Source organism: Gavialis gangeticus, unplaced genomic scaffold (genome assembly GCF_001723915.1).
Source record: "Gavialis gangeticus isolate Ggan-Ray unplaced genomic scaffold, GavGan_comp1, whole genome shotgun sequence".
Taxonomy (NCBI): domain Eukaryota; kingdom Metazoa; phylum Chordata; order Crocodylia; family Gavialidae; genus Gavialis; species Gavialis gangeticus.
This window is the reverse complement of record NW_017729013.1, coordinates 8973441-8990769: the sequence shown is the minus strand read 5'-3', so window position 1 is coordinate 8990769 and position 17329 is coordinate 8973441. Positions and strand designations below refer to the sequence as shown.

At 49.2% G+C, this 17329-nt stretch overlaps 1 protein-coding gene across 5 annotated transcripts in view; it reads right to left on the bottom strand.

The window, feature by feature from the left end:
• Positions 1 to 4350: 4350 nt before the first annotated feature.
• The window catches only part of SH2B2 (SH2B adaptor protein 2), a 61705-nt gene continuing 48726 nt past the window's right edge, over positions 4351 to 17329 (bottom strand). For 3 of the 5 annotated variants that reach the window (XM_019511463.1, XM_019511464.1, XM_019511462.1), the window contains exons 5-10: positions 14701 to 14795; positions 13762 to 13953; positions 12975 to 13168; positions 8438 to 8609; positions 6790 to 6906; positions 4351 to 6426 (exon numbers count right to left, since the gene is read on the bottom strand). In XM_019511463.1, the coding sequence (XP_019367008.1) occupies positions 6107 to 6426; positions 6790 to 6906; positions 8438 to 8609; positions 12975 to 13168; positions 13762 to 13953; positions 14701 to 14795 (1090 nt within the window). In that variant the 3' untranslated portion in view covers positions 4351 to 6106. Of the gene's footprint in view, positions 6427 to 6789; positions 7467 to 8437; positions 8610 to 12974; positions 13169 to 13761; positions 13954 to 14700; positions 14796 to 17329 lie in introns of those variants that run through there. The other 2 variants (XM_019511466.1, XM_019511467.1) reach the window with 2 other exon arrangements.

Here is a 17329-nt window from a genome sequence, read left to right as displayed (position 1 = left end):
TGTAGTAGGGCCACGTATGGTTTTGGACTCTTGGATTTGGATTAGACAAATTATATTAACAAACAAAAAACCTGTCAGTAGCTGGTAGCAAGTGGACAAGTCCATCTTGTTGTTCATGCAGGTGTTGTTACTTACATCGTCCTGCTCACACAAAAGGTCAAGATCCTTTTTGTACTACAGGCATGCATGTTTGGTAAGTGGGTTGTAAGTGGGTTCATTTGGCCCCATTACAAAAGACTGGAGCAGCTTTTTCCTTAAACACAACCACGCCAGGGCGTGGTGAGCTACAAGCACAGCACTGATGAACTCAGTGCATACTGGGAAAAGCTGACACCTCTTTCCTGGTGCCTCAGCAGAGCAGAAAAGACTGGGGCCAGAACGGTGCCAGCACCCCCTGCTGCAATGCAGGCTGGGAAATTCTGTGGCACAAAGTAGTGTTTTTCAGCCTGTGGTCCATGGGCCCCTGGGGTGCTACAGGCTAAGTCTAAGGGGTCCACAAAAGATGACTGATAAATCAAAAGTAGATGAATACCCACACTTAACAATTCAAAGGGGTCCACACCTCCATTCAAAATTTTTTAGGTATCCGCAAATGAAAAAAGGTTTAAAAACCACTGGCATAGAATAACCTGCAAAGAAGCACTGGTATACATAGCAAAACCATGTGTTAAACTGGTACCAGATAGCATGATGTTAACACAGGCCTCCACCACAGAAGATGTGTGTTAAGCCTGAGGGGTTACCACATTGGAGTCTTCTTCATATTTGACCATAATTTAATTTAGCCATAGACAAGGCTGACTCAGGGCTTTGGGTCTACTTATTCATGAGAAGCCTCCAAACCCTGAACCCAGGGGACAGCAGAAAGCCAAGCAGCTTGACAGCACAGAGGCTCCACTGACATTGTGGAAGCTCTGAGGATCTTACGGAAGTGGTTGTTGACCTTGTGGTCTGAGAGATTGCTGATCTAAGCACTGCACATGGAAGAGGAAAAAGAATGGGCTTGTGATTAAGGCACTAAACTATGGGTGATATTACACTTAGACTGTGCTAAAGGCACTTAAAATGCAAGCATCTGCACAGTAAAGCTTGTTACCTCATGTTAAGTGCCCTCTGAATGCCACTTCAGACAAGGGTTAACTCTGGGCTCTGCTACCTAGCTCATGTTAGGGCAGGGGCAGGCAATTATTTCAGGCGGAAGGCCGCTTACTGTGTTTTGGGAAGCCATTGAAGGCCACATGACTGGCAGCCAGGGACAGATAAATACTAATTTTCTAGATTTTTTTAGGGGCCCCGCGGGCAAGATAGAATGGCCTGGAGGGCCACACCCAACCCACAGGCCACATTTTGCCCACCCCTGTGTTAGGGTAACTTCAGTCTGCACCACAGAGATACAACAAGCAATTTGCAGCCCTCCGGCATCCCACAATGCACTGCTCCCAGCAACTCCTCCCCCTACCACCCAGAGCAGGGATAGAGCCCTAGTGTTCTGGCTTCTAGCAGAGTCCCTGCTCTCCAGACCACTAGTGGCAAGTCAGAGCTGTGGAAGCAAGAAATTATATTAACCCTTAACATGCAACTGTTCACAGTCACCACCACCAGATTGGGTGGTGGGGGAGGAAGCACTTTACCAGCAGAGGACTTGCACTGGTTTGACCCAGGTCCCTAGCATCTGTATAGCTCACATGGTACAAAAGGGCTTTTTGGTGCTTTTATCTAATAGCCAATTCAATCAGCTATTAGATAAAAGTGCCAGAAAGCCCCAGTGAAGCATGTGGGCTATACAGACACTGGGTGAACCAAGTCAAACTGACATGATTCCTCTTCTAGGCATGAGCTGCGCTCAGTGCAGGGGCACGTGGAGATGAAAGTAAAGCACTAGTTTGGTTTTTTTTCCATGCCTGTAAGCTGCGAGCATGTTCCGACTTTAACGCAGCTTAATATACCACAGATTTAGTATGGTCCAAGTGTAATGTGTAACTTCTTCCTAGGAGGCAGGAGACAGGCTTCATTTTCCAGCTCTGTTACTTTTTGCCTGTGTGATTTGGGGGGGGAAAATCACCCGGTGCCTCAGTTCCCACCCGCAAAAACAGGGATAAGGATACTTCTTTCCTCCCCCCCTTTGTTTATTTAAGCAGGCAGCTCTTTGGGGAAAGGACAGACTCTCGCCCAAAGCTTGAACAGCACCTAGCACATCTTGGCTAACACTGCTTGGTGCTGCTGTTCTATATACCACAAAATACCACCTCCACACACAACATGGCAACCACCTCTGCTTTTATAACAAGCCCAGGAAAGCCCTGTAGCATTTTCAACATGTCCTGTTTCAAGTGCTTTTATTTCAAAACTGGAACAGTTTCCCCATTTGTTTTACAAGCAGGGTTTTTTTCTTAAATAAAATTAATTTATTCACAGAACATTAAACTTCTCCAGATCTTTCCATATTTACAAATTAACAGTTTTGCTTGTTGATCATTCATTTCCCCATTCCTTGTCCCTGCTGACCTGAAAGGGACAAATAAAGCAGCCAACACAGGGAAGTCTTCAAAGCAACACTTCCCCTCTATCCCAGGAGCTGCTGAGCCTCTTCCAAGATCAATATGGCAGTGGCTGTGCGATATCTAGATACTCCTCATCAGTTCCTTGTGTGCACACAAAGCAGGTCTCTATCAGGCTCACTGACTGAGGAAACTCTGTCTCTCCCTGTAGCACACAGTACCATGCTTCTGGATATTGCACAGACTTCTTCATATAATCGCTCATTCCCAGGCTGGGCAGTTATGATGCACAATTAAAAAGAAAAACCCAAATCAAATAAAAACACACCCAGTGTCCCCTCTGAATTCTGACAGCAGGAGCAGCCGCAAGCACCAGCGGGCAGGCTACACTTGGGTGTTCTGGGGCAGGGGCGTCTGCATGGCATGCCAACCTGCCATGCTTCAGAAGCACAACCCTTGTGGCTCAGAAGACAGGCAGCTGGCTCAGAAGCCACGTCCTTGGCCTTTACAAAGGTGGGAGAGGTGGAACTAAGGGAACAGATACGGGGACATGCTCTTGGCTCATGAAAAGGCACACATACACAAAAAGAAAACAAAGCAAGCAAGCCTTTACTCGAGGGCCTTGATGTGGAGCTCTGGTTTTGCTGAGACATAAGCCTCATACTACATGAACTGTCTATGCTGCAGTCTATTGTGGTTGCTACTCATGTAGGCCAAGCTGTGCTAGCTTTCCATTAGCCAGCTTGGGTACTACCAGCAGCAGCACTATTGTAGCACAGGGATTGCTGCTGGCTGCAGAACCCACCCAAGAAGCTGGGGAAAGATTCAGGTGATCACAGCAATGGCTGTTACATAACTAAAGCCAAAAAGAGGGGATTTATCAGTGCAGAATACTCATGCACCAAGTGCTCCTCATATGGACACAGCTCATCTCAACAGAGTTGCACTCTGCACAGATACAGTACAACTACCCCTTGCACACATACACAGAACAAACTATACTGCTATAAGTGTTGTTTTGCTAGCATAACTACAGTGACACTTGGGGCTTCTGCTGTGTCAGTCAAGAATCACACCTTTTTGCACACCTGACTGGCAGAGCTATGATGGCAGAAGGGTCTGGCCTTAGGGTGTGGATGCAGGGCTGCTGGTATAAACAGGTCTTATACTGATATGGCTTACTGCCCTTCCCAAATAGGAATTACTCTACCAGTAAAAGCCACATTTTACTGAACTACACTCGTGGTTGTTCTTGTCCACCTACTCCAATTGAACTACAAAATCACCCCCCTTTCCCATATACAGGTGACCCTCGCCATTTGCACGGGATATGTTCTCATCCCCCACAAATGGTGAAATCCACAAATAAGGCACTGAGTTCATGAATGCCGCCTGTGTTCATGAACTCAGTGCCCCCAGCAGCTGGGGGAGCAGGGGCATGGCTGCTCTGGCAATGGCAGGAGTGCAGCAGCAATGGGAGCCCAGCAGCAGCAGGCATGCAGCTCCCAAGGAGCAACTTTAGGTGTATTTAAGAAGTGGGTTCAGCATTCTCAAATATTTGAAACCGTGAATGCTGAACCCAGGAATAGTGAGGGTTTCCTGTAGTTATAGCAGTACAAAATATGTGGCCCAGACAGGTCTTATATGCTGCCTTGGACAGACACTCAGGGAGGAATGTTACTCAACTTCCAGTGTGAACAACCCATATTCATTGTGCCCCTCAGCTGGTCTGTCTTTAGATGCAGCAGGGAACAGGCCTCTCCTCTCTCTGGTTCTCTCTCCTCAGGCAATTAGGTGTCATGGACAGCATTTTTAAAAGCAAGCACTGGCTTTGGATACCTTAATTTTCAAAATACCTCCAAAAATGAGGCTCCAGGGGTGTTGCCAGTAGGGGATACAATAAATGAAGTACACAAAATTAGTGGCTACACTTGCCACTTTGGGGCTAAGGAGATTTAAAAAAACAAACAAACAAACAAACAAACAAACAAAAAAACCACAAAAAGATTTGTCCTTAAAAGCTGGGAAATTTAGAAGCAGCCACCTCACTCAGAAAGAGCACTTAGAGTGGGCTCCTGCTAGCAAGGAGAGTAGAATGGAGAGCCAAGAGCTAGGATTGGGATGCAGCCAGGGACTTCCATATGGGTGTACAAACATGAATGAGACACATGCACACTGGCACTCACACTGGTGTTACCAGGAAACTGCTGGCCAGCTTGGAGGGAGTCCACAAAAGAGCAGCAAAAAAAAATCATCAGTGGCCTGAAAGGAACTGAGGGGAAATTCCATATCAACAGGCCACTTGTATTTAAGCTAGTGAAGGATACACATCCATACTGTTTCCATGGTGCTCTAGAGAATGCTGTAGAGAAGCGCGGCCCTGCCACCTACTCTGTGTGCACTGAACCCAGGAATGAGGCAATTAAGCTGCTCTGGGAATGCCCCCACTATCATTCTTGAGCTCTTCATCTCCATCCTGTGAGATAGCCTCACTGTCCCATTCCCTGGTTTGGCATGTGCCAACCAGGGGTGGGTGAGCAGGGGTGTGTTTCTCAGTGGCGCCCTCAAGATGACTGCCCTAAGAGATGGCAAGGGCAGGATGACAGTATCATGCCTTGCAAATGACTTGAGACTTTTAAAACTAAGGAGGAAAAGGAATGGGTCAGTTCTTCAGTTAAGTTATCTGCAGTGGACACTCCTACCATAGCAATAGACTGGGGCTAGCTAGGCCTTTCCATCACGGCTCTGAGGTGTGCGTGGGTGGGTGTTGTCTGCTAGTTGGCTCAGAGAGTTGTGTCACTCACAAGGCCACTTTAAGCCATTACTGCCCTGCACTGGTTTGTTTGCAGAATTCAAGGTAACCATCCCCAAAGAGAAGTAATGGTTTGAGGTGACCTAGGCTGCAGTGGGAGCACGTCCCCCTCTATCTATCATGGAGACACATGTAAGTGCTTCAGCCATAGAGAGCACAAAGCAAGAGCAGTATAAATCAAAGCCATAAAGTCCTATTCCAGGAGAATCATTGCAGTTACTAGACTCAAATGGAAAGGGGAATGTCTCAGTTGGATTGGTGGAGGAGCCACCCTGGCCAGGAAGAAAGGGGCATACAGCACAAGCAGTCAAGAGCTCTTGGAGGGCAATGATGGCCCTAAAACAGGCTCCATAATGGCACTGATATCTTCAGCCATCCAGGTTTCAAGCACAATGAAGCAGTGCAGGTGTTTGGTAGGGGTCTCCGACATGGTGAGATTCAGCAGCAGTGAGCTTCCACAGTTGCTGGCGGTTGCATGTCATCCATATCTCAGCGCACACAAGAAAAGGAGAGAATGGCCTCTGTCTATTGCTGGTGGCAGAAGGAGCTGGAGACTCTGACAGTCCCAGTTGAGGCAAGTCAGACTCTAAGGCGAGGGGAACACCAGAGAGGAGGTCCAGAATGGGGCTGGCCCAAGGCTTTGGGCCTTGACGATATGTAAACATCCACTGTGGGGGAGACACTGGAGAGAGAGCCAAGGAGGCCGGCTCATTGCTAACAGCATAAGCATTCCCACAAGCAGCGTCTCCATGGGAAAAAACCCCAAACAGAGGCTTTGACTCCAGTCCACGAGTGTTCAATAGAAAGAATATTGATTTTCAACCGCCCTGGTCCTGTTGCGCGAGCCTTCGCTCTCATGATAGTCCTCTGTGCTCACACTGGGCGACTCCAGCAGGCGCTCAACACTGTTGCTGCGGCTCCGGGTGTTCAAGGTCCCCTCCATCCGGTGGTACAATGGGTGGCTGGAGGAAGAGGAGGAGGAAGAGGCAATAGCACCTTCTGAGGGAGATGCAGGCTGGAAGGCGCCTGGCACAAAGCTGGAGAAGTAGTGTTGGGATGGGAGGTCATGCCTGCAGCTGGGCTGCTGAGAAGCAATGGCCTGGGTGGGGCCAGTCTCTGAAAAGTTAAACACAAGAGTGCCACAGTCACAGACAACACAGGAGAAGCAGTGGCTCCTTCTCCCTCAAAGAACCAACACCATCCCTTGTTCTCAGAGGTGATGCTTCTCCCTGCCCTGCATAAACCCAAAACACCATCAGGCTGTGTAGGGATCTTGCTGGAGCTCCTGTGTATAACAAGAGCTTCAGAAGCCAGTGAAGCTCAGCTGCTTTTCTTGTCAGCACTGAGTCTGTGGGGCCAGCTTGCAGGGGGTACATAGTAAGTACCAGTGCTGTGACACTGTTCCCTCCTACCCTAAGCTCCACAGACCTCTGTGAGTTTGGGTGGGACGCACAATCTGTCACCTTCCCACCAACCTACCAGGCCACCAAGCAACGTCCACCACAGATGCTTCCAGCTTAGTGAAACAGGGTGCTTTCTGCTGTGGCAGGAGGTTGGGGTGAGAAGACAGCAGCTGGTGAAGGTTGCTGTCACCATCTGAGGGATCATGGCAGTGAGGTGTACTGGTGATAGCACAGAGCTCTCTGGGATAGAGTCAGGGGTCTTGGTGGGCTGGGCTCTATGCCATCTGCTCTGGGGATGGGAGAAAACCTGCCTCACTGGGGAAAAAAGTTGCTGGCAACACCAGACCCAATCTCAGGGTTAACCAAACCAGTGATGGACTACATATTTTATTAGAGCCCTCACTGCTGCCTCACTTTGGGGAACAGGCTTTTAAAAGCCTTCTCCCAGTGTGGAGGCAGCTTGATCCCAAGCCATTAATCACCTCTTACTTCAGTGCTGCTTGGAAACATTCAGCCCCTCAAGAGCCTCCTGACCAGACACCAGGGAAGAACGCCCGTGATGAACTGCTCCCCGGCCCACTGAGGTCGCCGGTAATAAAATCCTCTCCCACAAGGTGGCAACTGATCACCTCTCAAGTGACTTCTCTCCCTGCTTCACTGAGCTTGTACGGTGCAATAAGCCACTCAGTACACTCCTTATCACTGGAGCAGAAAATACACATCCTGGGCCTCCTCCCAAAGCCCTTCTTCCTGCTTCACAAGGGAAAGGCAGAATGGTGAAGGCAGCCGCGCTGAGCAAACCCCCAGACTTTCAGATCTGCTAGAGGCAGCAACTCTATGGTTTAGAGCTTTGTAATACTCTATGGTTTAGAGCATCAGCAGTGTGGCTCACCAGCAGTCAGGACTGTACCCAGGGCAGTGGAATCCCAAAATATTAACGTCTCTTCTCTACATACCTCAGTCACAATCCAGCCACGGGCAGAGTCAGAAGTGCACGTGGAGCGAGTTACAGATCCAGGCACTTGCAGTTTGTTCTAACCATTCATTATGTGACTCACAGCTTCCCTGCCCCTCAGTCTTTCCCTCTGTTAAGTGGGGTTTTAGTTTCTGACCCGCTTTTGTTCACTGTTTCGAGATCCCTGGTTTAAAGGTGCTATATTTTATTCTGCTGCAAAAGTGGCCTGGGTGGTAAAACACCCAGCCCACCCAAAAAGGCCCCGTGTGTAAGACCTGTTTTAATTCTGGCCATGCTGGCTAGTGGCCGGAACAGCTCCAGATCTATAAGACTCCTAGGCCCAACCTTCAAGGGTCAACATGTAGCCAACACTGCAAAAGCAACAGCCTAGTTTCTGGAAAAGACTGTTGGTGGGAGAAGGCCTTTTTTTTTTTTTGGACAGTTACAGGATCTCAGGAAATCCAGTCCAAGCATACTTATCATAGGGTGTGGACACTCGCTTGGAGCCCTTCCACAAGACAAACATTTTAAAAGCAGGTTCTAATTGTTGTGTGTGAATGAGCTGAGAACAATTCAAATGCAGCAAACCTATTCCAACTCTAACCCTGGATGAAGCAGCGTTCATTCCCCTTCGCAGATGGCTCTAAGCCTTTGAGTTTCCAACCCATAGAAATAAAAGCCCAGCTCCCAGCAGACCAGGGCTCTGTGGACATTTACATCCCTCTCAGACTTCTGCTCTCAAGCATGGCTGTGTTACAGGGTGACCTACCAGGCAGGGGGCTCTGTGCCACCACGTAGCTGCGGAGAGTAATGTCAGCAGAACCGCCGGACTCCAGGGGGATGGGGTGGGTGTGGAAGTGCCGCAGCATGTCGAAAATGGTCTGGAACCAGAGGTGTTGGACGTGGCACTGGCCGGTCTCATTCAGGGAGAGCCGTAGATGCTGCAAGGAGTAGCATACCAGGGTCAGGAGCCTTCACAAGGCAAAGCAGACAGGCAGGCTAAAGGAGGTAGCTATGGACAGGTGCGTGACTTCAGAGCACACCTGCTGCCAATGCTTCATGCACCTCATTTCCTACACGTGATGGATAGGACATTGCCATCTGCTCCTCCCCACACTGAGGTGGCCACTAGTCTCCAAACATAACCCCGCTCTTCTGCTTCACTAAAGATTTGGCTCAAAACAGGAAGATCTCACATTTCAGAGCATTTTGTGGGAAACTGTTTGGCTGCCAAGCAACAGTTGCTATGACCCATTCAGAACCCGACGGGCTGAGGAAGCTGCCCTTTTGAGCTGTGAACAGCATTCAACAGAAGTGCTCCTTGAGAAAGAGGGGGAATCAAAAGCAAAGGCTCTTTCAAAGAAAATCTGGGAAAGTCTTTAAAGAAGAGAGGCTGCACACGGAGAATGCACAGTGAGGGGCCTGTGCTCCAAGTCAGTCACTGACAAATGCTTCCAGCTGCACACTACCATGACACTGAACAGCAGTACAAGGCATCGGCTGAGAAATCAAGGGCTCTCTCTCTGCCACTTACCACTGTGGCTTGGCCTGCTAAACTGTTACAGTGGTACCCCTAGGAGGGCAGTGTTGTTCACTGAAACTGTCCAAGTAGCAAATCCCTCAGTTAAGCCCAGGATCCACCTGCGTTGGTCTTCACAAAACTCTGACATGCATATTTATTAATAAAGTCCAGGAAAGTACTGATAAAGCCTATATATAAAACACGCCCTATGGCAGGGAAGGGAAGGGAAGAGCCCTGCAACACTGAACAAGGAGGAATCCCCTATGGAGACTGCTGGACACAGACAGATCCTGTGGGTCTCTTGGCTTCTGAAATGAGTGGTGCCCCGTGGAATGAACTGCTGACTACGCATTGCACTCTGGTGCTTTGGCATGCCCTCGGTTATCCGACACAGGCAACAACCATGGGAACCAGAGGCCACTGTTAACCTGGCCAGAGGCTCCCATTGGGAGCTTCCTGTCTGTCCCTGCCTTTCTAACTCACCCCTGGCCCTGAGACAATGTCTGCAGGCTACAAGGCAGCTCTGCCTAGGGACTTAACCAGGCTTCTGCCGAGTCAGCATACTAGCATGAATAGCCAGGAGGCCCTTCTGTCCATGGAGGAACCAGGCTGAGACTGCAGCCCTCGCTGCCACGTGGTCCTCAGGGGTAACAACATTTAGTCATTACTGAGCTCAGCTGAATTCAAACTGGTGACCTAGAAGCCAAAAGCTTTGCCACACATTGACTCATCCAGGCCCCTGACACAGCTTCTCAGCAGACCACAGTTAGGCAGCAGTGCTGTCTAGCAGAATGGCAAGAATTAGAGCAAGTTGCCATCCTTGTTATACAGTGAACATGTTTAATAACAGCAGCACCTGCTCTCTCTTTAGAGGCCTGGAACACCACCAGACAGCCCTGCTGTCCCAGAAAGGAAGTGTACATGTATTGCTCACTGAGAGCTCTTAATTCAGCCAACATCAATGGCAAAACTTTGCTAGCTTCAGAAGTCTAGTTCTAACAAGATTGGAGAGTGATAGTAATTCCCACCAGCCTTAAATGTCTGTGAATCTACTAAGTCAGACACAACCGTAAGTCCCTGTATTCCCTACCATATAAAAGTGCGTCCTCCTCCCAAAATTATAGTCCAAGACAAACCTTCCCTACCTCACAGAGTCCTGTTAGCTTCAGGGGGACTGATGGCTGCACTAGCCTGCATAAAGGGAGCAGGAGTTGGCATGTGGACTAAAGCATCTCTTCTGACATCTCTGTGGTAGTGTCAGCCAGGAGGCTGGTTCAGCTGGGTTGTTTTCCATGCACTGGTATCCAGCTATGGAAGTCCTTGCTAATCAGGCAGTAGAAGGTTTCAGCTAAAAGGCCTGAGTGCTTCTCCAGCAGTCCAGAGGGGAGGAGCATTCCTTAATCTCTTTGGAGCCCTGCCTGCTTTTTTTTTTTTTTTATTTTAAGATTCATGAACTCCATCAATGTATGTATTGAGAACTGGGATGTTTGGGAGAGGACAGCATGAGGAAAAGATCCAGAGGGATGATGAGTACCCACGGTACTCCCAATTTCAGATACAGTTGTGGTTGCTCAGTGGCTTTCAGGATTAGGCCTGTAATGAGTTGCCAAGGCTAAGGTGTACCTTGGGATGGCCTCCGCCACTCCAGCCCTGCAGAGTCTGGGGTGAGGAACATCATTTCAAGGAACATCTCTTTTCCCCTTCCCCTTATCCTAGCCCAGAGTCTGGCAGAGTAGCTGCTGGACTCTAGTATACCCCTGCTGTTTTTAATGGAGAGAGGGGAGTTGCACTCTTAGTTCTGCCACATACACCTCCCATCCTGTTTAACCCTTTCTAATTCTAGCTGCAGTATCATTCATGCAAACTGCATTTTTCTTTAGCCCATCAGACCAAGAAATTCTGCAGCTGGTGCCAAAAGGTCAATATTCCTCTCCACAGGAGATTAACTAGCAGTTTCACCAGGGAATGACTAATACTTCTCTCTCAAGTCTGGAGATCTGCAAGAGATACTGCTACCACATGGCTCAGTTCAAGCAGTCAAGCAGAAATAGGACTAAGGAAAAACAGAGACTCAAAACACTCCAGAAAGGAAGGTATCAGCCCAGTTTTACAAGTGAGAGAGAGAGATGAAGACAGAGGGATTGAGTGATTTGCCCTGCATCACTGCATGAGTCAGTGGCAGAGCTAGGAGCAGGATACTGATATTCAGAGTAATCCTCTAGACCAGTGGTTCACTCAGTGCAGCCCTTTGAATATGCCACTCTTTATGTTTTCACTTATTTTTTGACTGCAGAAAAGCATTAAAGTAATTCTTCTGTTGCAAAGAACTCAGGAAGCCCACAACAGGGCAGAATGCTTTTAACACTATGGATTCCTATTGGAAATCTCTAGGTTTATTTTGTGAATCGTGTTTGTGCAGCTAACTGTGCTAACATTGTGTGACACCATTAGAAGGATCTCAAGGCACTCCTGCACTAGGCCATAGTACCAAGTTCTTCTGCTGTGGTCTCTTCTCCAGCCCAACAATCCTGTGCTCTCAGCCTCTCACTGGTTTGCAGACTAGCAGTCCCACACTGGTTCTGACACTTGGCTGTGCTCTATAGTGCTATGGAGTGAGGTCAGCAGCTTTACACAAGGGGTGCTGGGAGGGCTCTATGAGTAGAAATGCACAGTCCATTCATCATGCAGGGGCACACGAGACAGACACTGCATAAAAATGATCTGCACAAGACAAAGAACCAGCCAGCAAGAACAAAAAGGCAGTGGGGCGTCGAGGGCGGGGGAGGTGGAGGAAAAACAGGGCTTGCTCCGATCTTCCTAATGCAATGTCCCTGGTGGGCTGGCACCAGGACAAATAACTGCCAACGCTATTTCTTTAAAACCCTCATCTCATAGCAGAGAAGCACAAGCTGTCAAACTTCTGGGGTGCAACTCCACACCTCAGCATTTCCCCAACACCAGGTTTGTTTTCCCTGCAGCCAGCCTGAGCACCCCAGTTGCACTGACTGCATCCTTCTGGATGGGCACTAACATTCAGGAGCTGAGCCCACACCCAAACCTGTGCAGCCATTAGCAAGCTGGGTAACCTCTGAAGAATTGGGGGCAGAGGGGAGAATGCTGTGAGATCACCAGGCACTTTACTACCTGTTCATTATATCTGGGACTGGCAGGGACCCTTAAGCAGCATTTCGTACCAAAAAACAGCTTTCAACTCCTCCTTTCTGTTCCTCCAGGGATGCCCTTTGTCCTTGCCCGATGTGGAGCTGCTCTCTTTCCCCCATCAGTGCTAGTCCCCAATGGCTCATGGTGGTTATCCCTCAGCCTCCACCACAAAAGCCCCTGGTGCTTATCTTATCTTAACAAAAGCACCAGGAAGTAAATTCCAACTCTGGCAGCTACTTAATATGCCTTCTCTCATTTTCAGTGGGATGCTGTTTCCCACTATCACTCTTTGTACTGAAGGGTGGCCATACAACAGAGTGCATTTCCATGGACTAGTAAATAGTCCTGGTGTTCAGGCTTACCTTCACCTGCTGGCCCCTAGATCAACTGACTCTTCAAATAGTCCTGACCTCACCTGCCCGTGGCTCTGCACGCTGCCTGGCCTTTCAAAGTGACAGGCACCTCAGATGCCCTACCACAGGAGTTAGCCTGATAGAGACCCTCTTCCATGGGAGAGAGCAGCCTCAGGGTTGTACAACACAGCTGCTCTGATGCTGTCCCTGCAACTGGGCAAGTGTTATTGCTGCATTAAGAGAGATGTAACAACAGCAGCAGCACTTACCTTTGCTTTCCCCTGGAAGTTAAAGGTCAGCACATACTCGCCCGGGCGAGTCTCACTTTGCCGAATGACAAACAGACCATGGCTCCTGGTACCCCCAAAGAGCACCAGCTGGGCAGCTTTAATCCGTGACAGTGTCCCATGGAACCAGGGGAAATCAGAGAGGTTGACTTCCACTTCTGTCTCACTTTCATCACCTGGCACAGGCAGAAAGAGTTAAAAAAAGGGGAGGGGGCAGCTGAGAAAGGAAAGCCTTTACTGTTGAAAAGGAGATGCAGCAGTAGTGCACAGGCTACCCAGAGGAACTCCTGGCTGCTCAGGCAGGAGGACGTCGTACTGAGGTACACAAGGCAAGCTGGGAAGCCAGTGCCTAAGTCAGACTGGATGCTGGGGTTTGTAATAGGCACCGGGAATACACTTGTGGCTAGTGGGGGACAGAGCTACTCCCATCAAATTCCACTGGAAATGCCACGTGGCAGAGAAGGAGAGTCCTGGCCCAGGGGTCTGCAACGTTTCTGGGCACAGTGCCAAAAATACCCACAACCTCAACCTGTAATATGTGAGCATGCCAGGGGCAGATGGTGGGGGAGCCACAAGGGGCCTGATCCTTGTTGTGGCAGCACAGCCCCAGCCCTTTCCCCAAGGCACATGGGCCAAGCAAAATGTCTTTGCATGCCACTCTCTAGCACATGTACCAGGGCTTGCCTACCCCTGTCCTAACCTTTTGCTAAAGCCAGTTTAGGAAAGAGACTAACTTGGCTGCACCCCACCACCCAGGCCCTCCAGGTACCTGCTAGATGACTGCTGGTGGCTGGCGACTCCAGAGTCTGCAGGAAGTTCTCCAGTGGAACGTGAGTCAGATGCTCCCCTGAGGAGTCCCTGACCCTGCCGTGTGGTCCTGAGATGATGGTGGCTGTGGCAGCAGGTGGGGCAGCATTGTGGAGGGGAGGCATAGTACATCTGTCTGAAGGCCTGTGCACGTCTGAAAGGGATTCAGATGTTAATGGCTTAACATGTTGAAGCTCCTTCTGCAAATCAATGCAGGACCAGGGCTAACAGTTCTAGGGGGTATGTTGTCTGTGCCCTCTAGGCAGAGAAAACCAGCTGATGCCCTGACATATTTCAGATTAGTTAGTGCCCAATGTCTGTAGGGGACAGGCATACCAAAAGCAGAAGCACTTCAAGCCTACTCCACCTCACCCTGTCAGCAAGCTCTTACCCGGGCCTGAAAGGGCCCCTTACAAATAGCAAAAATGATACCGTTCAGCAGATGGCTGCTCTGCTGCGACTAGGAAGTGGACTAAGATTCAAACTCATGTCCTATACCACAGGTAGCAGAGGACAACAGCAGAAATGGGCCAGATTTGACGGAGTAACCTAGAAGTGTTCCATGCGCTAGCCTCACTCCTCCTGGGAGCCATCCACTTCTGTAGGAATAGACAGAAGAGGAAAGCTGCTGAAGCCAAGCTAGGGTCAGCTACAGGCCACATGAGAGCTAACCACCTTCTCTCCATTTTAGTAGACTGTGAATTGATTAGTTATTTAGTTTGTAATGTCTGAGAGGCTGCATGGAAAAAGATAGGCCACAAAACACAACAGAGCTCCCCCCACCTTTTATGAAGTTTCCTTTGTCATTGGTAATATTCACACTTCAGAAGCCAGCCTGACACCCACAGACACCCAGCATCTGAAACTGAGACATCTGGCAATTTTCTCTGGCCATCCTTACCATCAGACAGAAATTCACAGCTGCAGGAGGACATCCTGCCTGGCAGACAGGCTCCCTGGGCACAGGAGGCAAGTTCAATATCATCTCCGCTGTCCCTACAAGGAAAAAGCAAAGCAGATGGTCCCTCATGGGGTGTCACTCTGCAGACACATGCCTTGCCTTGAGGAGGAATTTCCATTTGCAAGCAGAAATGGGGACTCATTTGGCTAATCCAGCAATTCTGGTTAAACCTTAGTTCCACATGCGCAGTTGCATGCTCCTAAAAAGGCCAGCACATGACATTTGCAATGCTTATCATTTGCTCCTGAAGGATTAGCCAAATTCACATAGGGGAGGTACCTGCAGCATCAAAAGGCACAGCAGAGAAGCGGAGGACAAGGCTGTGACTAGATATCAGATACTGAAGCCCCATGCAGACGTGCAGGCCTACCCTGTCAATTCACATTGGCATTTGAACTTTATTAGGGCTGTTCAAGCAACAGAAAAAATAGGATCAAGTTAGGGCTGGCTGAAAATTTTCCATCAAAAACAGCTCACTGAGAGAAAGTTGCAGCAAAACAACTTTAGGGGAAAGCCCAGGCTTCTAGAGGAAAATTTTGCAAAATATTTTGATCTAAATCTTTTGGGGTTTTGGCCAAAAACTGTTGCTTTTTGAGTCTTCAGGTAAAACTTGCATCAAAAACAATAGTGATTTTGTTTTCATCCAGTGTTTCCACAGGATGATGTCTAACCTAAATCTGGACCAACTCCAGAGGAATTCTGGACCAACTCCAGAGACAGTGTCAGAGGGACAAGGTAGGTTCAAGCAGAGGGGAGGCTCTGCAGGCAGATCCTGAGGATCAGAGGCTATTGGTTATGCTCTGTTGTTCTTAAGAGACTCCCAGAAAGGCTGGGTGTGTGCAGACTGAATGGAGAGCAGGGTAGTGGCTAAACCTATTTGCAGATACATACGGTGTTATGAAGAACAGGGTGCTGAGCTGCTCACAGGGATTGTGTTGAAATTGGCCTCTTTATCAGGCTTCCCTGCCAAATGAACACTGGTAGCGTGTTCTCAGTGTGCAGGCAGCTCTGCTGCCAGAACTGCACTTTGCTCTGCTAATGTCAAGCCACCTTCTGTGCAGGACGCGAGAGTGTGGTCAGCACCACTGTGTCTGCTCTAGAGGCTCTGCCAGCACAACTAGGCCTGTGGGATTACACCTCTTTACGACCCTGATGAATAGAGCTACAGTCGCTTTCATTGCTTTGGCTCATGTTCCCCATGCGGCCCACTGTCTGTCCTCTCCTAGCTCTATTTTGGCATGCACCTTCCTCGCCACCACTCTGACAGGCCTCGCCTGCCTGTTCCCCTGAGTCTGCACTAGTGGCCTTTGATTTCCTATGCAAGCCCAGGCTTCCCTCTTTGCTTCCAGCTGTGAGGCAGTTCATAGCTACCATTCCTCTCCCAAGAAAGGCCCTCTACCTCCTTGTCAAATCAGCATAGCCATTTTAATTTATTCTGTGACTCCTCTCCCCCTGCCATTAGGAGTGCGGGTTTATGTGACCTGCCTGAGAGACCAAGCCTAGTGTCAGAAGCCCTGAACCTCCATGTCCTGCACAGACCTCAGCTGAGCACGGACCCTCCCATCACAAGGCAGCCTCCAAGACCCACGAGCAAATACTAAAGGGCCATCCTGTTATCAGCAGGGATCCTGGTTTTCTCTGTTTAAACATTCCAAATTCTCCGATTAAAAAAAAATCCCAAATTCTCTGATTAAAACCCCCCAAATCTACAATTTTTCTGTGATTAAAATGAAACCACTATATCCATAGGGATCAGTTGAACACAACATTCATAGATTTATAGGTGTTTGGGTCAGAAGGGACCTTAGCAGATCATTAAGTCCGAAACTCTGCCCTGTGCAGGAAAGAGCGCTGGGGTCAGACGACCCTAGCCAGGCGCACGTCTAGCCTCCTCTTAAAGACCCCCAAGGTAGGGGAGAGCACCACTGCCCTTGGAAGCCCATTCCAGGTTCAACCCTTACTGTGAAGAAGTTCTTCCTGATGTCTAACCTAAATCTCCTCTCCGTCAGTTTGTGGCCATCGTTCCTAGCTACTCCAAGGGCTGCCCTGGTGAACAGAGCATCTCCAATTCCTCGCTGTCCCCCTTGATGAATTTGTAGGCAGCCACAGGATCACCTGTCAGCCTTCTCTTGTGGAGGCTGAAGAGATCCAAGGCCCTCAATCTCTCCTCCTAGGGTTTTGCCTGTCCAACCATAGGAGTGGCCCTCCTCTGAACCCTCTTGAGGTTGTCCAACTCATTGTATTTATATAATTACAATTTGAAAGCCTACCAGTGCCTCAATCATTATAATAAAATGATTTATTTTATTTTGTTTTTTATGCCTCACTTTGGCAGCCATGGCAGCATGGTGCTCTGTCCTGTGCCAGGTCTGGCCCTGCTGCAGCACCCACTGCATTCCTCTGTGGGCACAACCCCCTGCCAGTGTTGCTAGGGCTGGTCTCCATGGAAGCCCTGGCGACACATTGTCACAGCCCTGCCATTGCTGGGATCTCCACAGCCACTGCTGGGATCTTTGGAAAATTGTCTGCAGTGACACGGACAGGAGCTGCTGGAAAGTGGAGTCTCCAT